The following is a 17336-nucleotide window of genomic DNA, read 5'->3' on the forward strand; positions in this document are numbered from 1 at the left end:
TCTTCTCAGCTCAGCAGGAAAGGGGTGATAGCCAAGCACACCCCACCTGCTCCTTTGAGGTCAACCAACTACTAAGGCATCTAGAACCTTGTTACTTGGCATCTCTGGGAGCAGTAGCTTTGGCATCCTGGAGAGCTGGTTAGAAATGCAGAGTCTCAGGTACCACCCCAGACCCATTGATTCAGAGCCTGCATTCACCAAGGTCTCCAGCTGATCCTCCTCACATTAAACTTTGAGAAGTGGCTTGTCTAAAGGCCAGATTTCACCTCCCATTCCTCACCCCCCCCCGCCACATACATACATTCCCTTTGGTACAGTGATGTATACTTGAAACTAATAAAACATTCCAGGTCAACTATACGTAAATTTAAATTAAAAAGAATAGTCACACACACAAAATGTTTGGTATATTCACTAGTTGGTATTAGTAAACCAGAATTCTTGATTTAAAAAAAAAAATAGGCTTGGGGTCAAGAGAGTTGATTTTTCCACCGTTGTTTCTTTATTTTTCTATTTTTATTTTGTTTTTGTTTGTTTTTCAATTTGTCTTTATTTTTTTTAGTACATCACTAGTTTTTGATATAATGTTCAATGATTCATTAGTTGTGTATAACACCCAGTGCTCATCACATCACCTGCCCTCCTTAATACCCATCACCCAGTTACCCCATCCAATGTAATAAAGCAAAAGTAAAGTGGGGATGGTTCTTTTTGTCTGTACAAAGGACGCAGAGACCTCTACTTTTTACACTGATGGCAGATGAGGGTTTTTGAACCAAGTGAAGTGGCCATTGCCTCTGACAAGCTTGATATTATTATTTTGCTCCTTTTTCAAAATCACAGTATCATGTCTGTCTTCTACGTAGTGCTTAAATGCATAGCATTTGCTTCCCTACATGGGAGTGGAAGCTCCATGAGGGCAGGGGTCTTTTTGGAGTTCTTTCCTGTTGTTGAATGAATGAAGTTGAATGATGTAACCAATTCCCTCAGGATTCGCATGGCCTCATGCTGCGCTCATCATCTGTGGATGATGGTAGCTTTCTAGCTTGTCCCCTCCAAGTTTTCTCTGCAACTCATCTCCTAAAACATTGTCAGAGCTCCACCTAAAGTTACACGTTGTGTGGAAAAGGGCAGCTTACTCTTGGGGCACTTAAAAGCAGTCTCCAAATTTCGGAGGCTTACGGTAACAAGATTTTTTTCTCCCCATTTTCCTTACATATTCATCACAGAGGGTGGGGAGGTAAGGAAGGGGAAGATGCTCTGCTTATCATAGTCACTCAGGAACCTCCTCGAAATTCCCATGCAACACATTCTCTGATCTCAGAAGGGAGAGAGAATGTGCCAAATCAGAAGCTACTCTAGCACATACTACTTATACACTCACATTTCATTGGCCACCCTTCATTTTGTGAGTGATGGGGAAATGAAGTCTACCACGTGCCTGGAAAGAGAGCCGGAAATATTTGGTGAATGTTAGTAATGCCTATCACTTGCATCACCCTGCTTGCTTATTTTAAAGCATCCAGAAACCCTTCTTTGTCTACTTTACAGCTAATTTCACACTACTTAGAATAGAATAGGGTGGTCCCAAATCAACTTTTTGTACTGTATGTTACTTTTCTGGATTACAAGGCCTTGAAGGGCAGGGACAGAGGGTGATTTTTTTTAACATAATAAATGCAGCACAAAAATTAATTTACTGCACTGTAATTTTTGTACCAAGAACAGTACCTATTTAAAGTACACAATCCAAGATGCATTCATCCTGTGAAACCATGATACAGATCATGATACAGAGCTTTTCTCTCATTTCTTGCCCCTTGGTAGTCCATCTCTCTTTAATCCTGTTCCCAGGCAAACATGGATCTGCTTTCTGTCACTGTAGATTGCTTGGCGTTTTCTAGAATTTTATATACATGGAATCAAACAGTATGTGCCCTTCTGTGTCTGGCTTCTTTGACTCCGCGGAATGATGCTGAAACCCATCCATGTTGTGTGTAACAGCGGTTTTTTTCTACTGCTGAGTCAGGTTCCATTGTATGGATAGCGGCTTTTTAAATGCCATTTACCAGTGGTTGGACATATGATTTGTTTCCAGTTTGGGGACTATTATAAATAAAGCTGCTCTGAATATTTTTGTATAAGGCTTTGTGTGGACACGTTGCCATTCTCTTGAATATATACCTAGAAGTGAAATGGCTAGATGTATGTTTAATTATAAAAGAAACCGTTTTCCAAAGGAGTTATATCGTTCTACATTCTCACGGGCAGTGTGTGGGAGTTCCAGTTCCTCCATATATTTGTGGCTCATTCTTTTGGTATTCTCAATGTTTTAAATTTTATTGTAATAGTTATACAGTGGTATGTTGGTGTGCTTTTCATTTGCCTGGTAACTAATGAGGTTGAATATCTTTTCATGTACTTACTAACCATTCATAGAACTTCTTTTGTGAGGTGTCTTTTCAAATGTATTCCCCATTTAAAAAAACATTGATTGTTTCTCTTCTTACTGTTGAGTTATAATAGTTATTTATATATTCTGGATACAATATCCTTGCCAGATATATTTACTATGAATATTTTCTCCCATTCTCTGGCTCATCTTTTCATTTCTTTTTTGGTGTCTTTTTAAAGCAGATATTTTTCTTTTAATGAAGCCTAATTTATCAATGTTTTCTTATTTGGTTTGTGCTTTTCTTGTTATCTGAGTGATCTTCACTTATGCTAAGGTTACAAAGATTTCACCTAAGTTTTCTTCGTTGGTAGTATTTTTACGGTTTAAGTCAATGATCCATTTTGTTAATTTAGGAGTATGGTGTGAAGCAAGGATCTATTTTAAATTTTCCTTTCTGTATGGTTATCCAGTTGTTCCAGCACCATTCATTGAAAAGACTTCTCTTTCTCCACTAAATTGTCTTAGCACCTTCATAGAAAACCAATTAATCATCTATATTTGGGTCTTTTTTTTAAAGATTTTATTTATTTATTTGAGAGAGGTGAGCAAGAGAAAGCATGAGTGGGGGCAAAGGGAGAGGGAGAAGCAGGCTCCCTGCTGAGCTGGGAGCCCCATGCGGGACTCAATCCCAGGACCCTGAGATCATGACCTGAGCCGAAGGCAGACGCTTAACCAACTGAGCCACCCAGGCGCCCCTGGGTCTTTTGTTTGTCTATTCCCCTGATGGACATGTCTCTTCTTTCACCAATACCACATTTCTTTATTACTATAGCTTTAGAGCAAGTCTTGAAATCATGGTATGTAAGTTTTCCAATTTTGTTGTTGTTATTTTTAAAAATAGCTTATACTATCCTAGATAATATGAACTACATATATGTGGATTTGATTAGCTAATGTTGTGCTAAGGAGAGTTGTGTCTATGTTCATGAGGGACATCGATCTGTAGTTTTCTTGTAATAACCTTGCCTGTTTGGTATCTGAGTAATACTAGCCTCATAAAATCAGTTGTCCAGCTGTCTCTCTTCTGTCTTCTATAAGATTATGTGAAGAATTGGTATCATTTCTTCCTTAAATATTTGATAGAATTCACTAGTGAAGCCAGCTGACCCTGGAGCTTTCCTTGTGGAAGGTTTTGAATGACTCAATTAATTAATCATGAACTTTGGGTCGCCTGGGTGGCTCAGTTGCTAAGCGTCTGCCTTCGGCTCAGGTCATGATCCCAGGGTCCTGGGATGGAGCCCCGCATCAGGCTCCCTGCTCCGCGGGAAGCCTGCTTCTCCGTCCCCACTTCCCTGCTTGTGTTCCCTCTCTTGCGTGTCTCTCTCTGTCAAATAAATAAATAAAATCTTTAAAAAATTAATCATGAATTTAATTAATATAGGCTATTCAGATTTTCTATTGCTTCCTGTGTCAGTTTTGATAATATTCATCTTACATGAAATATGTTCATTTTTTTATACATTGTCAAATTTATTGGTATATAATTGTTCAGAAGATTCTGTAGTGATCATTTCAATACCTGTAGATCTGTAATGTTTTCCCCTTTGTCATTTCTGACATGGATAATTTCTCAAGTAGATCCATTTTATTTACCGTTTCAAAAAAACTGAAGAACCAACTTAGAATTTCTTTCATTTTTCTCTATTGCTTGAGTGCTTTCTCTTTTATTGAGTTCCTTTTCTACCTTCATGATTCCTTAGCCTTTACTTCAGGATTAATTTATTCTTCTTTTCCTAGTTTTCTAAATATGGGCTTAGATCACTGATTTTAGACTTTTCTTCTTTCCTACTATGAACACTTATAGATATATTTTCTTTCTCTGGTCTGGGTAAGTTGTATCCCATACATTTTGGTATGTTGTTTATCATTTGGTTCAAAATATTGTTTTTGACCCATGGGTTATTTGGAGTGTGTTGATTTCCAAATATTTGAGAATTTCCTAGATGGTTTATGGTTGAGTTCTAATTCAATGCTCTGCAAGATTTCAGTCTTTTGAAATCTATCGAGACTTGTTTTATAGTCCAGTATATGGTCTGTTTTGGTGAACACACAACATCCATTTAGAAAGAATATATATTTTGCAGTTGTTGTGTATAGTGTTTATATCTATGTATATAAATTAGGGCAAGGTGGTTGATGGTGTTGTTCAGATCTTCTGTGTCTTGACTAATATTTTCTACCTTGTTCTATCAGTTACCAAGAGAAGCATTAGTCTCCAACTATGGTTTTTTTTTTTAAGATTTTATTTATTTATTTGACAGAGAGAGAGACAGCGAGACAGGGAACACAAACAGGGGGAGTGGGAGAGGGAGAAGCAGGCTTCCTGCGGAGCAGGGAGCCCGATGCGGGGCTCGATCCCAGGACCCTGGGACCATGACTTGAGCCGAAGGCAGATGCTTATCGGCTGAGCCACCCAGGCGCCCCAGTCTCCAACTATGTTTGAGAATTTATTTATTTCTTCTTTTAGTTTTTCAGTTTTTGCTTCAGGTATTTTGGTGTTCTGCTATGAAGACCATATATTTATAATATTTATAGCTTTCTGGTATATTAACTTTTTAATCATAATTGTGTATTCAAGTCTATTTTATGTGCTGTTGGCAAAGCCAGTCTGTCTTTCTTCTGTGTACTGTTTGTATGGATATCTTTTCCTAGCCTTTGCTTGCAGTCTATTTGTGTCTTTTTATTTAAAGTGTATATCTTACAGCACATAGTTGGCTTTTTTTTTTTAAATCCAGTATGACAATCTTTGCCTTTTAATAGGAATTTCTAGTCTGTTTTCATATAAAGCAGTTGATATGGCCATATTTTTTTTTAAGATTTTATTTATTTATTTGACCGAGAGAGACACAGCGAGAGAGGGAACACAAGCAGGGGCAGAGGGAGAGGGAGAAGCAGGCTTCCCACCGAGCAGGGAGCCTGAAGCGGGGCTCTATCCCAGGACCCTGGGATCATGACCTGAGCCGAAGTCAGATGCTTAATGACTGAGCCACTCCGGTGCCCTGATATGGCCATATTTAGGTCTGCCATTTCTCTATTTCTTTTCTATTCGTCTCATCTATTTTTTGTCCCTTTCCTTCTTTTTGGCATTCTTTTGTGTTATTCATTTTTAGTATTCCATTTTAATTTTTCTTTGGCTTCTAGTTACATCTTTTTGCATTGTTTTTAGTGGTTACTTTAGTGATTACAATATATGCCTTTAACTTTTCCCAGTCCCCTTAAAAGTAATATTTTATTACTTCAGGTAAATCAAATTCATTTTTGTATTTACAGTGCCTTGCATGGTATTTGATACCAAATGGGAGATTGATAGATATTTCTTGGATGAACAAAACCATAGGTATTTATTTATGTTGTACCAAAAATATATGGAATTGACTCCAGAAAAAATTTTTTGGTTAATGCTGGGCAAGTTAAGTGAAAAATCACTTCAAATTTTAAACATCATTACATTTTTAGTGGATTTGAATTTACAAATCTTGTTATTTTCATATACAATCAAGATTCTATGTATTATTTTATTTTCTATATGCTTGATATTTTTGTTCTAAAAATTATAGACCTCTCCTATCTTTAATTTCTGAAGTTTCAAAAAATCTCACTTTCAAATTTTAGAACAGGGAGATAGTTTTACTTTAACAGTGGAATTCTGTATGATTTTGTGAAACTTCTGGCTGTTAATTGTCTTGGCCACTCTGCCCGCATGACAACCTCATCCAATACCCAGCATACTGCTTTGGTTTTGTGCTGTTATTTACTGATGTGTAATGTCCACAGTGAAACACTGAATGTGTTCTCATGGTCTGTAGCAGATTATAGGATGGCCTAGCTCTGAAGCCCAGGTTTGAGGGATGCCCTTAAGATGTTTATTAGGTTCTAGAGTGGCAGAAGCATTCCTAGAGGAGTCTAGCTCCAGGACTTGCCCAAAGGGGAGACCCAGTAGGAGATCCTGAGTTTCTAGGAGCCAGCTCCTGGCAGAAGCAAGACAGATGGACACTCAGCAGAAGACACGAACACAGCCAGAGGAAAAGGAGGTAGTTAAGCTTTCCTCAAAAAAGGCCCAAGAGTTTCATGAATACTGTGCTCCTTCTCACCAAGACAAAGCTATCCTCCTATTTTGGAACCAATTGCATGCTCACCCCAGTATTTTTGTTTAACTTTCAAGTTCGTTTGGACACTTATGTGAACTCTCCTTTTTTGGCCTACACAGCTGCCGTAGATGCTTGGATATTTGACTTCTCTACATTCTAGTTAGAAATGGTGCCTTTTAAGATCTCCAACTATCCTATAGCAGTTTCCAGACATCAGGACCTTCCCACAAGAATTCAAGTTTCCTGGGATTCACAGGAAACGAATGTCTTTGTGTCATAGCGCACCACTGCATTCAGAATTGAGTGTCCTTGTTGCTGCTATATTGGAAGCTAGAGTCATGCTTCCTATACACGCATCCCTGAAGCTCACCCAGGAATTTTCATGAACTTTGGAGCTGTGTAGTGTAATGGTCAATAGGGAAGGCTTTGGCGTTTGAATCCTGGGTGTGCCACTTACTGCCCATGTGACTTACTTGTAATCATATTACTCACCTCATAGGGTGACTGTGGAGGCTGTGGAGCTGAGTTAAGCCCTTAGCTGTGCTTAGCACCTAGGTGGCCCTCTGGAGATGCCGCTCATTATACTATTTTTGTGGTGGGGATGGTGGTGACGATGGTGATGATGAAGAGGAGGAAGGAAAGGAAGGCAGAAGAAGAGAAGGAGGTCTAAGAAGAGTGTGTGTAATGGCGTGGGGGTGGGGAGAGCTGCAGCAGTGACCGCAGAAGGAGCTGGTTTTCTGGTTGGTGACACCAAATGCCAGTCTTTTCCTGGTGTCCTCTAAGAGTCAACTTATGTTGACTCGGTGACTGTCCGCTAACCAGAGATTCATCCCCCTCCATAATTTCTCTCTCCTCATGTTTAAAAGGTACTTTAGGAGGGACTCTCATAGCTTATTCCTCTTTTCATTTCCCCAGATCTTCCTGCCTCCTCAGATCAATCTTGCCCTCTCTCTGAGTTCTTTCCAGCTTGCTCTAGTTCCCAATTTTCTAACCTTTTTCTAATATAATATATACGGGAGCTCTTTTGATCCTAGAAGGAATTAGGAAGGAAGGCAACAAACATTTCTTGAGCCACTGTGCCAGGCACTATGCTGGGTGCTAATTTAGACTCCTGTAATTTCACATGCTGAGAAGTCAGGGATTCAGAGGAGTTACATAATTGCTCAGGGTTCTGCTGCTAAGTGATCAAGATCTGAACACAAGTCTTTTTAACTCCAGAGCCTGTTTTTATCCCTAACATGAGAGCACGTGGTACCAGGAGTGGAAGGCAGACTGTATCTGTGGAGGAGGGGAGAAGTCACTGAAGGTAGAGGTCAGCCTCACAGTGGGCCCTACCTGCTGGGATCATGGGGTGTTACTTCCAGAGCTCAACACAAAGACAGTTCCCAGAGGTCTGAAAGTTCCAGAGAATTCATACAGTCACCCTAGCCCTGCCCCGAGGGGAAAATCACAGACCAAGAACAACCGGGGGGATTACTGTTTTTGGCAAGAGACATACAGCACTCTGAGTCAAGAATGTCATTCTTGGGCGCCTGGGTGGCTCAGTCATTAAGCGTCTGCCTTCAGCTCAGGTCATGATCCCAGGGTCCTGGGATCGAGTCCCACATCGGGCTCCCTGCTCAGCAGGAAGCCTGTTTCTCCCTCTCCCACTCCCCCTGCTTGTGTTCCCTCTCTTGCTATCTCTCTCTCTGTCAAATAAATAAAAATTAAAAAAAAATCTTTAAAAAGAATGTCATTCTTAACTTAGAGCTAAAGGGCCCATCTGGTTTTGAAAATCGATTGTATATTTTTGGAACATATATCACCTTCATGTGGTTTCCAAGTGGTGACATTATTATGGTTATTGTCAACTTTTCTGTTGGTATTCAGAGGAGTTCTCAAGGAGAAAATGATAATAAAAGCCTATGTTGGCAGAGTAGTAGGTTAGCTGAGATATGGTCCAGTTGGCTCTGGACTAGCAAACTGAACTCCAAGGTCAACTAAAGACTCCGTGGCACTCTCAAACAATTCAATTGAACCTGGAGGGAGGGCAAGGTGGGGGCGGGCTTGGTCATAATCCAACAGCATTCTGGTCAAGTTGGAACTGAATCATTCTCAAGAATTTACTTGAGTAGTTCTCAAAGTTTTCCCATGTTGCTTCTCAGAGAACAACATGGAGCTGCAACCACATTCCAGTGGTCCATGGACCACCCAGATTTATGACCTGCTTTAAAAACCTTGTGATATTTGTTGAGATTGACTGTTTTTGCTAAAAAGCTCAAACCAACCTGAACTCTTTGAAAGTCTGAAGGTGGAGTCAATCTAAGAATATGGGATTTTCAAAGGACCAAAACCAAATAATCAGCTTGAATGTTGAGGAAAGGTCAGATCATCTCTTAACAGGGAAAGTGTAAACCTCAAAGGGAGATATCCAGCCACCAAGGTGGAAAGAGCATGTCATTCTTCTCCTGGAAGCACTATCCTATCTTTTGAGGACTTTGGTTATTTCTTTGCAAAGATGATCCTTTAGAAATTCTATTTGGAAAATATAAAGGTATATTCAAACAGGTGTTCAGCCCACAAAAGAATTTTTTTTTTGCCGTGGAAAGAGAGTCTTCAGATAGCTCAGTGTCAGAAGGTCAAAGGAACGAATATGTAGACATTAAGTTAATAGGAATTTATTTCACTGAAAGAACAAAAATGTTATTATTAAGAAGAGCTCAAAGACTTAATGTTACTTGGGAAAAGAAAAAAGACATTGTACTTATACTACCTTTTTGTGACTGGAAGATTTTAATACTCAGTCTCCTGCAATCTGGTTCTCTAATCTTGGCCATTGCCCGCCCCATCCCCCAATCGATGAGAACCCAAGCAGGGTGTATTTCTTTTCAAGATTGGGTTTCAGAGAAAACAAATTCCTCATAGTAGAAATAATGATTTGGAAGATCTCAGATCTTGTTCCCAGACACAGTATTTGGAAAACATCAAGTGGAGACTCATAAGGAGTCCCAGGGGAATTGGAGTCCGAGAACTTTCATAAAGGAGTGAAGAAAAGGAAGAACCAGCCCAGGGAGCTGGAGGAAGAGAAGCTGATGACATTTGCTGAATATACATGCTAGATATGACTGAAATAAATAGAGACTGGGAAAGAGCCTGGGCACCTTACTTGGGTTGTGGAGTGAAACCTGTGTCGAAGGTCCAGAGTGCTTATGTTCCACCTCTGACAGAACCTCCAAGAGAGCTTCCACTGGGGTGTCACAGCCTTGGGACCAGCTGCGGGGATGAGGCAATGCTTTTCATCAGACTTGGCTGGACAGGTCAGTTTGCTCAGGTAAAGGGAACAAACTGTAAGCCTGTATCAGAAACGGGGCAGCTCTTAGGAATGAGCTAGTCTTTCATTCTCTCATCATAGACACTCTGTCTTTCTCCTTTTGCATTTTCTTCTCTTAAAAACAGCATTTTATGATTACTGAGAATATCTGTTTCCTCTAAATTCAGGCTTGTCCTTCACCTTGACCTGTCCCAGCCTCCGAATGGCTGACTATACCTCAGGTACCTCTCCTGATGCCTCCTTACTCCTTTACCCCCCCTTTCCTCTCTTTGCTAATTTCAGCTCCCCAAGAGGACTGATCCAGATTATCTTCTTGCACCATCCTCCCCAGCCCTGAGTCAGAGTTCTAGGTCCAGCTCGGGGTCCAGCTGCCTTTGAGTCCAGTGGTTCTCCTCCGCGCTGTGGCTGGGTGATGAAAATCTGGCCACACCCTTGCTTAGCTGGGCTGAAGGTGGGGCCTGAGTGGGTCCTGACGCAGCAGATTAGGGAGAATGCTCCCTTCCTGAGAATAACAGTTGGCCAAACAAAGCATGTCCTTTGAAACTCAGGTTTTTTTGGCAGAAGTTTCCTGGGTAGGCACTCTCCCAAAGGTTGTTTTTATACCCTTTCTAGGGGCACAGCCCTTTGGGTTTTTAAAGCTTTTTTTTTTTTTTAATGTACTAATGATAGACTCCATTGGAAATTCACTGCCTTGGTCAGTGAGTCCAATCCCATGGAATGACAGCCATGTATTTGTGAGAAGGTAGGTTAGAAGGACAGTGTTCTGAGCGAGAATATTTTTGTTTGTTTGGTGCAGTCAACGGCTTGGTTGACACAAAAGATTTTATGTTCTTAAAACAGGCAGTTGCAGCAAAGAAAATCCTCTCAGATTGCTGTGGCTTTCCTATGTGAACCGTTGGTTATGGTGCACACCAATGTTCATGGTGTCCAGCTGATAATGAGATGGGCCCTCTGCTCAGTTATTGGTGCAACTCAGACAGGAGAACAGTTATAAATTCTCCACGACTTCTTCATGGCTGGTTTTGGGCTCGACAGACATGCGGGATAAGCACATGGTCATCCAAGGCTTGCTCCAGGTCAAACAGTAAACATGGCAGGTTTTTTGTTTGTTTTTGTTTTTGTTTTTTACCTTTAGCAGCTCATCTAGAGCAGAGATCTTCAAGATGAGGTACATACACCCTCAGGACACAAATAGATTCCTAACAGTTGTGTAGGCATCTTGGAAAATTAGGTAAAGGAATCAATTTTTAGATTCTCAACTGCTATAGATACTCGTTCTTAAGAATTGTTCAATCTGAAAATGGGCCTTTGATTCAGGTTCTCACCAACCCCTTCATAATTTTCCTTCTGCTACTTTACACCAGAGAGGCACAACCCCACCCTGACCTTCCCAAGTGTTACCACCCTGCTTTGCCCCAAAGACAAGAACTGTTTGCAGGCCAGATACTGGGCAGTGTAAAGGCAGGTGCTGAGAACAGAGAGTACTCTACCTCTCAGGCTCCACATCCCAGGGCCAGGTGGTTCCCAACTTTTTGCTTTCATCACATTTGAGGGAAGATTTATCAGATAGATCACTCAAAATGATTCTTGATGATGAATTCTATGTTGCTTTTGGTATACAACTCAGGAGAAGTTCAAAGCATTGAGTGATATATAGAACAAATTCCTTCCATTCACAACTTGTTTTTTCTGTGAATAGGTTTATTAGAATTTACAGTTTTAAGACACTAAAATGGAAGCAGGACTGTTGCTTGATCATTTCTTGACCAGATCTCCTTATTGATCTGGGCTAAATAAACTATTTGAGAAACCAAAAAGCCCAATTCATTCATTGTCAACTACATTTCCAGTAAAATTTCATTTGTAATGTGTTTAATAATTATTTATCAAAATTTAAATTTACTTGGTTTTGGTGGATTATATACTACTTCTCATCATAATGACAAATAAATTCAGGTGAAAAAAATTTAAGACTTAGAGATTTGTGATCATAGAAAATAAAAAGTATTTAATTTATATACATATTTTTGTTGCAGAGAAGTATGCTAGGGTGATCAATATAAGATTTTCAAGTATAAAAATATATTGCACTACGATATATGTAGGGGAGTGGAATGGAAATATGAATTCAAGAAGAAAAATGATGTAAAATTTCTAGCTATTAAAGAACTTGTGTGCATGAATTTTAAACTCATGGTGGTGAGAACCATCCTTTATGATGGTTATGATGGTCCATTAGCTACATTTAAAATAGTGCTGTAGGTCACCTGGGTGGCTCAGTCGGTTGAGCATCCATCTCTTGACTATTGAGTGTCCCCTCAGGTCATAATCTCAGGATCGTAAGATTGAGCCCTGCGTTGGACTCTGTGCACAGTGGGGCTTCCCCTTGAGATTCTCCCTTCCTCTCCCTCTGCCCTCTCCCACTCATTCTCTGTCTCTCTTGCTCTCTCTCAAATCAATCAATCAGTCTTTTAAAAAATTTTAAAAAATAGTGCTGCAACTGTTGTTATTTTCTAGGTACCATGTACAATGTTCCAAATCATACTTTGCAACTATTTAAAGAGGAAATGAAAGTTTTTAGAGGTTAACTTGTAAAAAAAGAAGAGGGGGTGTGCATAATTTAAAAACCATTCCTAGGGGAGTATGAGAGCAGACATCTGCAGGCTATCATGCTTAGGTGTCTACTGTGAGAAGAGATACATATTGGAATCAAAAAACCCCAATTCTACCATTTATTAGCTCTGTGACTTTGCACCAGTTACTTAAATGGACCTAATTTGGTTTTATTTTACAACAGAATCAATACTTTCCTTACTAAATTGTGGGTGAAGTAAGTGACTTGATGTGCGCAGCACTCTTAGCAGAGGGTCCCGGATGTCATCAGCATCACTATCTCTCTGCTTCCCCCAAGGCTGTATGAAACCCCTTTCCATCTCTCTCTTTCTCCTTTCCTCCATCAACCCATGTGTACTGGCCTCATCTTATATCCTCTATTAAATATATTTGGTTCACATTCGAAAGGTCCCAAAGTATCTTCTGTAAATCCATTCATCCAACAAATATATATATATATATATATATATATATATATATATAAATATATGCACTAACTCTATTCCAGGCACTATTATGGCATTGGGGATAACTGTGAATAAAAAAAGATAAAATCCCTATTGTCACAGGGCTTACTAAGTGCACAGTGATGAGGATGCATTGGCGGCTCCCAATCAGCAAGGTCTTTTTATTCATGAGAGACTAGTTAGATTTCTGCGGATTGGTCCATCTGTCCACCCACCCATGCATCCAGCCGGCCAGCCATTCAATTACAAAATGTATTGAGAAACTCCTAAGTGTTAGGGCCATGATCAGGCATTCTTGTTCTGAAAGTGACCACTATAACACTCTATTTTAATAAAATCCCTTTTTGTACACCCTTTATCACAATATGTGTGGAGATTAACTGCATCATGTGTCTGTCTGGGGGTTAAATGCAAATGTCCCTGGTTTTCTTTAATTTTTGACTGTTTCCTATTTGTTTAAAATAACGAGTACTTTTGAATGATTCAAGCCAGTTTGTGTATTCCTTCCAAATAAATAATTTGTTTTATTGAGACTTTCTCCCAGAATGCAGCTTCAAGAAGTATTTCAAATGATGCATTTGGGGATAGGAAATGATCTGGGCACTCAGAGTGACTCTGCTTCTACTTGGTTTTCAAACTGTATCATGGAATGTGGTTCTACCACCTACTTGGAGAACTAGTTTCCTGTAAATACAGCATTGAGTTAGTTTATCCAGATTTTATCCAGAAATTTAAAAATAGCTCCACACTCCCAGTTTTCCTCTCTCTACCCAATTCTCATTGGTACAGGTCCTCAGAGAAGCCAGAGTTTTTAAGATGAGGCCTTTCAGTTTCAAGACACTTCAATTTCAAGACATTCCTTTAAGCCAGAGATCTTTTATCAAAGATACAGAGTGCTTGGAGTCAAATTATTTTTTCTTTTTTTATTGAGATAAAGTTCACAAAATAAAATTCACTGTTTGAACCCTTTTAAAGTTTATAATTCAGTGGTTTTTTAGTATATTCATAATGTTGCACAACCATCACCACTAATTCCAGAACATTCCATCACCTCAAGAAGAAACCTTGTACCTCCCAATTCTCTCCTCCTCCAACCCCTAACAATTACTACTCTATTTTCTGTCTTCATGGATTTGCTTATTCTGGGTTTTTCATATACATGATACCATGTAATATGTGACTTCTTTCACTTACTATAATGTTTTAAAGGTTCATCTGTTCTTCATTCGTTTTTATGGCCAAATCCATTGTGTGGATGTAGCACATTTTGCTTGCCCATTCATCAGTTGATGGACATTTGGACATTTTTGGCTACTATGAATATTTATATAAAAGTTTATGCATGAACATAGTGTCAGTTCTCATGGTACATACCTAGGAGTGGAATTGCTAGATCATATGGTAATTCTGTGTTTAACTTTTTGAGGAACTGCCAAAATGTTTTCCATAGCAGTTGTACCATTTTACATAAAAATATTTTTATATGTATTTGCTGTTTGTGTGCAAAGTGTGTCTTTCTATACTAAAGGGTTCCTTTCCTAGTTTCAAAAAGTAAAAAACAAAACCAAAAAAACTCACTTAAGTGAATTTTAACTTGGATTTTCAAGGGCAATGTTAGGTAGTAGAAAATACCACGTAACAAAATGAAACAATAATTTTTATATGAGCATGATTTACACCTCTCTTTCATTTCTCAAAAATATATTTATGACATAAACAACTGGAAATTATTTTTATTTCTAAGAATGAAATTGATATTTATTCAGTTTAATCATCACTAAGATTCTTATAAGGAAATTGAATTCCCCTTTTAGGAAATATTTCCATTACTATGAATGATGAAAGTCATTGTTTTCAACATTATAATGCATTTTGTGTTTTAAGAGATATACTTATATTTAACATATATAAACTTTAAACCCAGGGCATAGAACCTCTCTTATAAGTCAGAGTCTTCTGGAAGAGAAGAGAAACCTGACAGAATTTTTTTTAAGTACCAAGACTTGAAGTAATCCACGCACATGGCGTCGATAAGGTGCTCATTCAGGTGGATCAAGCCCTTGGCCGCAGATCCCTGGTGAGTGTCCTTAGTGCGATCACTTGCTTTTATTCAGTAATTTCTCCTAAACGTTGGTTTTTATAGTTATGAATTGTCTGAGTGTTTCATGTGTCAAAAAGCCAAATTGTTCCAGAAATCTATGCATTGTGACTGCTTTTTTTTGTGATTCATTTTTATTAAACACCAATTCTCTCTACTCTCCTTGAGTTACACTCACATCATCACCAATGGGAAAGACACTCATCTAAAGGCTGTGGATTCTTGCTCTATTACCAGGTTTGAAGAGCAAATCCTTCCTAATGTCAGAGCAGCAGGGGCCCTCTAACTAGCAGAGTTAGGACAGGGTGCTTCACGAGTACGGTAGGCGGGATAACAGCCCCTGAGGAGGTCCACATCTTAATCCCTGGATCCTGAGAATATGTTCTGTTACATGGCAACAGGGAATCATGCCTGTGGATGACATTAAGTTTGCTCATCAGCTGACCTTGGGGAGATTATTCTGGATTATCTGGGTGGGCCCAGTATAATCACAAGGTCCTTAAAAGTGAAAGAGGCAGAAGGAGAGTGAGAGGCAAAGGAGATGGGACAACGGAAGCAGAGGTCAGAGGCATAGACACACTCGACTGGCCATTGCTGGCTCTGAAGATGGGGGAGACCATCTGAACTACTTAACTCTTCCCTAACTGGTTCATGTTATTTTCCTTCCCTTCCAAACCATCTCCCCAGTCCAGATAGCTTTTCTTCCCTCCTCCCTCCTTCCAGCTGCTTCCACTTCATGTCATTCAGGGTACACTGGTCTTTGCACTGTCTCTGAGCGCAGCTGCCTCCTTCCCTCAATCCTCTGCATTTCATTCAGAGAGTCGTCTCCCTGCCCCCGGCTACCCATCTGGCTCTCGCCTTCAGAGTGTCCCCAGGGTCCCAGGCACAGTGAGGATCCCATTAAAGGGCTGTGAGTACTTCTTGACTGATTAGCAAGAGGGAAGGTAATGATGACAGCCAGAGAGAGGATGTCACTGTCGCTGTCACTGATGACAGCGGCCTATTAGAAATAAAAAGAAGCTTTCTGGGATTTATTCCTTTGTTCTTTCTCTTTTTAGTTTGTTTTGCATGAAAATGAACAGTTTAAATTAATCTGCATTTTTGCTGTTTCATAGGTCACTTATACTTATCCTCTATTCTGTACAACACGCATATGGGGTAAGTACATTAATTAGCTCCGACTGCATGCATTACTCTCGTTATAAACCTGTTTGTTTCAAGCAAGCCACTCTGTGGGACTCAGTTTTCTTATCTGCAAAGTGAAGGGTTGGATTAGGTGAACTCTGAGGTTTCTTTTCTATTTTACAGTCAAGACTGTTTAAAAAATTGCCCAGGTGTTGGAGATTTCTTTATTTGATAACATAATCTTTTGTTAAAATCTTTTTTCTGGAGAGGGGCAGGAAGCAGTTGGGCCACTTCAAGATTAAATCAAGAAATATAAAGATTAAATATGAACATTTTAACTCTGGAGAAAGATAAGCCTAGAATATTCTGTAATAAGATCTCCTTCTTCTGCTTCCTCACTGAGGAATCTCAGTTATTAAACCCAACCCCAGACATTTCTGGGAAATTACACCACAGACCGCCTGTAACTTAGGTAGATCTTGAGACAACGGAACTGGTTCAATCACTATTGAGCACATCTGTGTCTGTCCATCCTCTCTAGCTTGGATTTACCCAGTCCAATTTCTGTATTATTTAAGTTAATAACATAGGTCTTTTCAAAGCAAATCAAAATAGAAAGTTGCCTTCTATTCTCCTTTTCCTACCAGTCAGGAACAGAAAGTACACATGTCAGGGAATGAGAAGCTCTCCCCAAGTAGGGATAGTCAGACTTGCTCCACTTAGTTCACATGCATTTGAGAGCATCATCTGAAATAAGGAATGGAAACACATTGAAATATATATGCCTGGATTTTTTTTTTATTTTTTCCAAGTTTATTTCTGTATTATATTCTTTATTTTCTCCCATTATAAGAGTCTAGAGAGTCTTAAATTTCACTTTCTTTGTTTCTTTTTTAAAAATTTTTTATTGTTATGTTAATCATCATATATTACATCATTAGTTTTTGATGTAGTGTCCCATGATTCATTGTTTGTGCATAACACCCAGTGCTCCACGCAGAACGTGCCCTCTTTAATACCCATCACCAGGCTAACCCATCCCCCCACCCCCCTCCCCTCTAGAACCCTCAGTTTGTTTTTCAGAGTCCATCGTCTCTCATGGTTCATCTCTCCCTCTGACTTACTCCCCTTCATTCTTTCCCTCCTGCTATCTTCTTTTTCTTTTTTCTTAACATATGTT

General features: G+C 39.4%; 1 protein-coding gene across 1 annotated transcript in view; it reads left to right on the top strand.

Annotated features, from left to right (window-relative positions):
• The window catches only part of COL4A4 (collagen type IV alpha 4 chain), a 123097-nt gene that overhangs the window by 2379 nt on the left and 103382 nt on the right, over window positions 1-17336 (top strand). Inside the window, exons 3-4 of the mRNA XM_025886840.2 lie at window positions 14858-15010; window positions 16147-16189. Coding sequence (XP_025742625.1) covers window positions 14955-15010; window positions 16147-16189 — 99 coding nt within the window. The 5' untranslated portion in view covers window positions 14858-14954. The remainder of the gene's footprint in view (window positions 1-14857; window positions 15011-16146; window positions 16190-17336) is intronic.

Source organism: Callorhinus ursinus, unplaced genomic scaffold (genome assembly GCF_003265705.2).
Source record: "Callorhinus ursinus isolate GAN/ISIS: 27379988/994484 unplaced genomic scaffold, GSC_fseal_2.0 scaffold2, whole genome shotgun sequence".
Classification (NCBI taxonomy): Eukaryota; Metazoa; Chordata; class Mammalia; order Carnivora; family Otariidae; genus Callorhinus; species Callorhinus ursinus.